At 42.8% G+C, this 8,697-nt stretch overlaps 1 protein-coding gene across 1 annotated transcript in view; it reads left to right on the top strand.

Annotated features, from left to right (window-relative positions):
• GAP43 (growth associated protein 43) overlaps nt 1–8,470 on the top strand; it is a 72,295-nt gene extending 63,825 nt beyond the window's left edge. Inside the window, exon 3 of the mRNA XM_063127649.1 lies at nt 7,985–8,470. Coding sequence (XP_062983719.1) covers nt 7,985–8,073 — 89 coding nt within the window. The 3' untranslated portion in view covers nt 8,074–8,470. The remainder of the gene's footprint in view (nt 1–7,984) is intronic.
• The last annotated feature ends 227 nt before the right edge of the window (nt 8,471–8,697 follow it).

An 8,697-nucleotide genomic window follows, 5' to 3' on the forward strand; every position in this document is an offset into this window, starting at 1 on the left:
ACTGACCATGACTTGGAACATCTCTAAATTATGACTAAAAGATACATTAGATCAATAATTATAATAAGGAATGGAAGAAATAACTGTGCTGAAAATCTTACAGAGAATATTAAAAAAGCATTTCCCCCAGGGTTTCATTATTTTCAGACATTTTACATCTCTAGTGTTTCTATTTAAGTCGTATTACATAGTTTTTTAGAAATCATTTGGGGGTATGAAGGCAGGGCAACAATATATAATTATCTTAAATTGTAATATAAAATATTTAAATTGTAGAAGAAAAAGCTGTTCAGTTTTTCCAGTTTTGGGGGGAAAGCAAAAACTGTCCTTGAGCTGGGGTGGGTGGGAAGGGAATGGACCCCCCCTCCAGTGGAGTGTTTCCTAATTTGTATGGTTTTTTCCCCCCAGGGGCTTCACATCCCCATCATTACAAACCTTCAAGTAGGCTCTACAGACTCACATGTTTATCTTGGCTTATAACTGAATTAAGGCAATAGTGCACATACTAGTATTTGGTTTTAATAGTTAATTCGTTCTTTGGGTGGTTTTTTTAAAAAAATATTACTGTTGTGGTTTTTAAGTTTTGTTGTATGTCATCTTGGTTGGGTTTGCCCACAGAGGAGCCAACTTTCAACCTCTTTCAACCTCCTCCTGGCCCTGTGCTTTGCAGTAGATCAGGGGATACAGCTGAGTAGGAGGCAGGGTGAGGGGTTTGGAGAAGGGGCTGGTGAGCTGACTCCCTAAATTAGATTTGGCCCTGGGCTTCCAGGTCTTAATTTTTGCCTGTTGAGGTGTAAAAAAAACTGGGGAAGGGTATGCGGGCACACATGTAAGCCTCACTTCCAGCTGCAGGTTAGTCCTTTGTGAGTTGAGTGTGAAGGGCCAGATCTACACCAAGTGGGATATGACACTTTGAAAATGGTTTGAAAACTGTATATGGAGTGTGTCCTGGGCCTCAGCAGTTGTCGCTGTTATAAGCCATTTCAAAGCAATAGTGTAGAACCTGCCAAGGTCTGAAAAGGAATCTGTACATGCTTTTGGTTGGATGCACTTATGGAGTGCCCATGATCATGGTCAAAAACCCTGCCTTACCAAGGTTTCTGATCATGGGAGCACTGTGCCTACAATGATCCAACAGCCAGGTGTGCGGGGATTTTTGGGGTGGGGCTTATGTGCACACTAATACCCCCTCCCAATTTTTGCCCAACACATGAGCAGGCGCTTATAAGAGTGGGCCATTCTGTTTTGATTTCATAGCTGAGATACATGGAGCCTTTCTACATGAGGCCTTCATGTAAGGAGCCAATCTTAATCCTGCAAATAATCTGAAAACGGAAGGATCAGTAAAGTGGGTTAAAAGCCTCATGTAGAAGAGCCCACTATCTTCTCATGCCACACTGCCTCACCCCATCCCGCTGTATTTGCATGCTCTCACCTGCTGTCTAAACTAAAACAAGTACACTGATGAAATACGTCTTCAAGATGACAGAAGCGCCATTGCCTGAGTGGTGTGTTATTTTCTCTGGATGGGGAGCGAGAGACTGGCATTCATCAGGGAGAGACTTTCCCCTGACTAGCACTAAATGCACCTGACAGTCTGCCATCTCCTCCCTGGGGGAGTTTCTTTCGGTACAATTAAGGTGTCTGCAGTGATGGAGGAAGCTCTGATGTACTGAATGAGCACTCAGAGAAGTGGAGGGGGGTGGGGATGAGAGAAGGCATAGAGAAATGAGCAGCGAGGCGTATCCCAGACATTTTGTTGCTTAGCTGCCAGGATAGTCTCTGTGCTGAAGTTGGCTGTGGAGAGAAATGGGTGAGCCCATCTTTCCCCCCTGTTCTCAGAAAATGAATGCGGTTGTAACAGGGTTGAGACGTCGTATTCACAAAGAGCATCTCTCTTTCTCTTCTCTCCCCCGCCCCTCCACAAACACATCCTCTTGAATGATTTCTCTGGAGAGACATTACTGCTTTTGCCCATCAGCCAAAGTTGGAAGGTTTCCATGGCAACCAGGCAGCTGGTGTCTAGACACAGCGAGCGATGCCTTGCAAAGGAGCCGTGATTCCAGTTTCCCTTCACAACCTTTACACACAAATGCACACACCCTGTGTCACCTCCCTGTTACTTCCCATTTACTACACACACGCACGCACACATTTCTGTTCCACAGGTTGATCTGAGAGGAAACCAGAGGGGGCGGTGTGTGGGGGAGAATCCCTAACAGAGCCTTATACACCACCATATATTTCCCACTGGTTTTGGGAAATAAAAAGACTGTCATGTTTCTCTTTATTTCTGCTCTCTGCCTATCCAGAAATCTGCCCAGGGCAAGAGACAAATCTGAGTTAAAGCCTGCATTTAATGTTACCAGAAATGGGGACCAGCCCTTGTTTCTTTGTCCCATAATTCTAAGTGTAATCTGATACTTGAAACACTACTAGCCAATAATTCATTCAGTCTGAAATATCCATTTTGAAGGTGAGTCTATGCTGTAGACCTCATGGCCACAACTTCTCACCTAATATTTTTAATTTTTTGTACCATCTAGCCTGATGAAGAGTTCTGGAGAACTTGAAAACTTGCACATTCTTTTGTGGCAGTTTGGTTGGTCCTAACAAAGGTATTGCCCAACAATAGGTTTTGGATTTATTTCCATTTATTCATCTTAAGGACGCAGAGAGGTGTTGCCTTGATCGATTTGGAGAGCACTTAATTGGGTCAGAAAACAGCAAGCATTTCTTAGGACAGCTTAAAGAGCCACCTCCACCTTCATACATGTTTCCATTAGATTGAGGAAAGCAACACTAGAGAACACTTTTTAAGGGGTGGAAGAGAAATGAGCTATGTCTAAGGGTCGTGGCTGGGATATGCTGGGAGTTGTATGACTTCTTTATGCCGAAACATGAATAGAATTGCAACCTAATACACAGATTTTGGTACACAGATTTAAGTACCTTGAAGTACTTAAAGCACCCTGATTATGTTATCAAATGTGTTACCTTTCGATTGTGTTTTTTAATTTGGTTTCTTTATTTATATACTGCTTTTCTGCCAAAGTGGTTTACATTTTAGAGTAATGTCTTACAATCTAAATGACATGATTAAAAAAGGCCAAAGGAATTAGAAGAGAAGAGAAACTAAGCAAAATTCACTTAGCAGTTCTTTCATACTGTTGCATAATGAAGTTACATAATGACCCTGTGGGATGGGGCACTGCAGGAGTCAGTTCTGGGATGGAGGGGCCAAACTGCAATTGGTCCCAGTTGAGCTGATGGAGATGGCCTTGCTGTCTTACTTCTCATTCAGAGGCAGCCAAGTGGAATGACTGCTGATGGAGGCAGTTCAGGAATGGGAAAAGGCATTCCAGAACTGTGTGAGGAAAAAGAATCAGGCCAATGGTCCATTTAACCCGGTCCTCTTTACTGTGAATTGTGGCATGATATGGCTCTCCAACAGTGAAGAACCTTGGCAGACATCTCTGTTCTTTTGCAATTGACAGGAAGTCACATACTGGGGCTTTTGAAAAGCCAGTGGAGTGCTGTTGAAGTTTCTTTAACTTGGAAGTACCGAGATTGAGCCTAGGACATCCATGCGCAACGCATGTGCTGCTGTATTCATGTCCTGCTTGTGGGTTTCCCATCAACAGCTGGTCGGCCACCATGTGAACAGAATGCTGGACTAGATGTTCCCAGGGTCTGACCCAGCAGGGCTCTTCTTATGCTTTTACGTTCTTATTACTGAGCTGTAGTCCCTCTCCTCTGTAGTATCCTGAATAATCTCCTCCTAGGGAAATGTTTTTCTTAATGGAGGGTTTTCTCCATATTCCATATACTTCCCATTTCAACTCAGGGGAAGGGAGAAGTTGACATTTTGATGCCACAAAATACCATTCATTTTCATTGTCATGCAAAATCACATGGTCATTAAAAAAAAATCTGGTCTGCAAAAGCCAATATCCAATAGTCATATAAGGGTGGTAAGTGTTCAGCTACATCTGACTTGGTAGAACTGGAAATCTGTCTATAATTATCTTGGGAAGCAAACAATAAGAAATGGAGATGAGAATTTAGTGTGAGGTGGGTGGGTGGGTGCAGAGCCCAGAGAAACACTGATGACAATATTATATGGGATGTGACTCTCAGTTGTAGATTTGCAGGCAGGATCTGCACTATTGCTTTAAAATGGTTTATAACAGCAGTGACAACTGTTGGGACTCAGGGCACACTCCATATAGAGATTTCAAACCATTTTCAAAGTGTCATATCCTGCTTGGTGTAGATCTGGCTGCAGTCAAATTTAGAAAATGTAGAAAATGTTGTTGGATATTGTTTCAAGAACTCCAAACCCTACTCTAAAATTCTGCAGCTATACAAATCTACTATATGTCATCCATTTATTTTGAGCTAAAATATTTCTTCTTCTTCTTCTTCTTCTTCTTCTTCTTCTTCTTCTTCTTCTTCTTCTTCTTCTTCTTCTACTACTACTACTACTACTATTACTACTACTACATTTTCAAGTGTTGTCATGCCTACATCAATTAAAAATGATCATGATACTTGCATATTGTAACCCTTTGGCACGAAATAATCTGCAACTGCATGAGACCCATTCACACCATTCTTGTTCTTCTGTCAAATCCTGTGATATCTCTTTTCCATCAAGACCTGATATGCCCATGTGAGAATGACTCAGTGGGTATACAACTTTAAGGTTACCCTTCCCATAATGCAGGGGTGCAACTCCCATCAGCCCTAGTCCACATAACTAGTGGTGAAGGGTGATGGAAGTTGAAGTCCAACAGCATCTGGAAAGGGTACAAGTTGCTCAAAGCTGCCATGAAGAAAAGCCAGTCTGGAGCCTAGATTATAACAGAGAAACAGTGAGCATACATGGAACAATTTACAACTGAAGAGGATAAAGCCACAAGATATCAATACAACAAAGTTGATGAATGGGTGCAGTAAACAGACGTTACTAAGCAGGGTGAAAATGTAATACCAAGATACCTGAAAGAATGGCTTCTCCCATATTTATCTCCCATGACTTTGAGAAGTTCTGGGAAGGCAGTACTCAAGATGCTATTGCATTTGGCAGTGAGGGCCTTTCTAGACTTTGCTATGGAATGGGATTGCTGGGTTAGTTAATTGAACTAATTTAGGACAAGTGTTAATGCCTTCCTTCTAAGAAAACATTTTGCTAATTGGAATATTGCTATTTTTTGTAGGTTTTATGTTTTGGCTCTTTTAATGTTTGCTGTTTTTATTGCTACACTATCTCAAGACCATCTGTAGGAAGGGTGGCATAAATATATACATTTAGAATGAATCAATAATAGCCCATCTTTCTTATTCAAAAGGGGAGTGGTTGTAAGATATTATCATAGGAGACAATCATCTTGCCAGAAGTATTGGTGCAGACATCTTCTAACAAATCCCTGAGGAAGGCCTTTGAAAGAATTCAGGCCAAAATGCATTGGGCTTTTAAATAAAACATCTTTTGCATCCTGAGAATTTGTCTCTCCTTCTCTGACCTGACTTGGATGCTCTCCTTTTGGTTTTTCAGAATTCAGAACTGTTCAACAGATTTCTCTATGGAAAATCTAGCCACTTGCATTTTCAGGAAAGTGAGTCCAACTTGCCCCCAAGTTACCATACCTTAGATCAAGGGATAAAGGCAATGCCCTACTTTCTTAATAGTCAGAGCGAAAGTCAAGGTGGATGCAAGCAGATCAAGTGGTTGAAGACTATCAAAGGAATTATAATGGTTGTTTCTGAGTGAGGAATGTCAGTGGTAAATATGAACATCACTAAGGACAAATCTCCCTAGGCTGTTGCAAGAAATCCAGAGTGCTGATATGATTAATTTCTACTGGCACTGTGGTGGATCATTTAAAGATCCCACAAAAACAAAGCCACTACCCACAAAGAGAGAGGGATGTGGGGGAGAGAGGAAAGGAAGAAAGATAGATCAGTGGCAATGTGATGTTGTCTGCTCCAATTTAATTAATCCTGGCAAGTCAAAGAGAGCTGGGCAGATCCCAAGAGATGGTCTTTTACCCGGAAATCCACTCAAACTAATTTCATCAATGTAGGGCAGTAGAAGGAGTTGGAGCAGAGCCTACAAGCCATTAACACATATCGTGTAGGTGAAGACAGCTGGGAAGGCTGCCCTCCCTTGGAACTACTGCCCCTCCTGCTTGGCTCAGTTTTATAGAAACCAAGGCTGTATTTATTCACAACACTCATTCATTTACTGATAAATGCCTGTGCAAAACATCCTTTCGTTTTCAAGGAAATACACAGTGCACTAAGAAGCAGATGTTCTGAAGGAACCACGCCAATTTGTATCTACCCAAGGACTCTTCATCTCCCTTATGATACAGACGACTGCCCATTGATTGCTTCGTGAAGGGAGAGCATTGGTGCTTGGAATCCCCCAGCATTGCAACCAATTAAGAGGGTCAGATCTGGGAGAACACAAGACGCACGCACACTCCAGACATCTATACATTTTTATCAAAAATTTGGGGAGTCTATTCATTAAAATTTCCCATGTGTCCAGGTGAACTGACATGAATGAGGCCTATATGCTAAAATGGACATCTCAAAGGGCTAATTTACATGAGCAGAACTGTAAATGGAATGAAGGCAAGAAATGCCTTCGCTCAGGGAGGCTTTGGGCATGGGAGGGATGGGGGAGGATCGTGGACTTAACTGCTTCTGCGATCCTCCCCCAGCGTCTTGACGGCTGTGTGACATCCCAGAAGGAAAGAGGGACATTGCAACCGACATTTTTTTTAACAGGGCAGACGGAGCGCAATTGCGCTCCATCACAACAGTAAGTTTAAAACAAACACCTGAACCTGCACCACCCATGGGCATGGCGCCTCCCTGTACACCTCCATGCCCATTTTCAGAGCCCCACTACTTGCGGGGAAGAAAGGAAGAGGCAGGAGCGGCGGCCACACTGCCTGTGGTCCACGGGATGCTTCCGGGAAACACTGGTTTTTCCTCAGTTCCCAAGATCTTGGAGAAAGACTGTGGCCATCCCTGCTGCCCCCGGGATTCCCTGTGCATCATATGGACGCACAGGGACCCACACGAGACCAACCCAGATTTAATGGCTGGTGTAGACATGCCCCATGACTTCCTCCCACTTTAATCCCATATATTTAGGCTCTTTTGACTAGATTATTCTTTAACCCTGAGCACTTCCCAGTTTATTTTATCCCCAATTGCTCCCACTCTTCTCTTTTTCTAGACAGCTCAAATACTAATTGCTTAATTTTTCTGTTGTATTGTAAACATCCAATCCCTTCTGCCATCCCTACTTAATTCTACTGAGCATAATTAATTAACTCAGTATAACTATCACTCCTGGTTTCATACTCACAAGCCTCAACTTCCATTAGAATTCCCATTTCACCCATACCTGAGTCTAGAAAGGATAAGGACAGGGCCGGTGCCAAACTATTTTGCACCCTAGGCAAGGTGAGTTACTTGCACCCCCCCCCCTTCAAAATTGCCAACTTTGATTCAGCTGTTCAAGAAGAGTTTGGGAACTATTATATTTTCCTTTTATTATGTTTTTTTTTCTTTTTAAAACAGCTAATTTGTATAAAACTGTGACCCTTAAAGGGCAGTACTGCAACCCTCTGAGGTCTGCGCCCTAGGCGGCTGCCTAGTTGGCCTAATGGTAGTGCCAGCCCTGGATAAGGAAGCTGGTGAGGCTAGTGTCTGATACAATCTTCTCCATTCTGGCTTGGGATGATGAGAGTTGCAATCCAAAACTTCTGGGAGGCACAAGGTGGGGGGGGGGGTATAAGAAAGCACCAAAATGCCAAAGGCAAAAACTTTACAAACACTACCAGTACTTCTGACTTCCATGTGTGCATTCCACTTCCTTTATAACAGGAAGTGTTAACCCTAGTTCAAGCTCTCCCTTAATTCATACCCTCCCTTACAGTTTTGTGTTTGTCCCTCTTAGATGCTGTAGAAGAAACCAAACCTTCTGAAAGTGCCCAGCAGGAAGAAGTGAAAGAAGACGAGAGCAAGGCGGACCAAGAAAATGCCTGAACATTACGAAATGACCCCCTGTTGCCCTGCCCTCCCTCCTCTCTCCCTTGACCTTCCCTCCTTTCCTTGTTCCAATCTTACCCTCTCCCACTCACACACCCGTGAGTCTGTCTGTCCTCTTTGTGCCCTTCTTCCCCCCACTTGACCCTTTTTCTCTCTGTGTGGCAAACATTTAAAGAAAAAAAAAAGCAGGAAAAATCCCAGTCAAAAAGTGTGGCTTAAACATTTTGTTTCTTGGTGTTGTTATGGCGAGTTTTTTGGTAATGATGATCCAATCATTTTGGGAAAATTCTTGCACTGTATCAGAATTGTTTGATCTGCGCGTGCGTGTGTTTGTCTGCCCGCCACAAGTGCGCCTCTCTCTCTCTCTTTCTCTCCCTCTCTCTCTCTCTCTCTCTCTCTCTCTCTCTCTCTCTCTCTCTCTCTGTTCCAAGTGTGTGTGCAATGTTACATTCATCTGAGGAGTCCAAACCTATTGAGTGAGTTAAGGGGGGAAAAAAGAACAAACTTTTTTTCTTTTCTCCCTTTTTCAATGTGATGGTGGAACGAACTATAGGAGACAAGACAGACAAAGCAAAACAAAAAGGATTTAAAAAAAGAAAAAAAAAGAAAAACACAGAATGA

Source organism: Elgaria multicarinata, chromosome 5 (assembly GCF_023053635.1).
Source record: "Elgaria multicarinata webbii isolate HBS135686 ecotype San Diego chromosome 5, rElgMul1.1.pri, whole genome shotgun sequence".
NCBI lineage: Eukaryota > Metazoa > Chordata > Lepidosauria > Squamata > Anguidae > Elgaria > Elgaria multicarinata.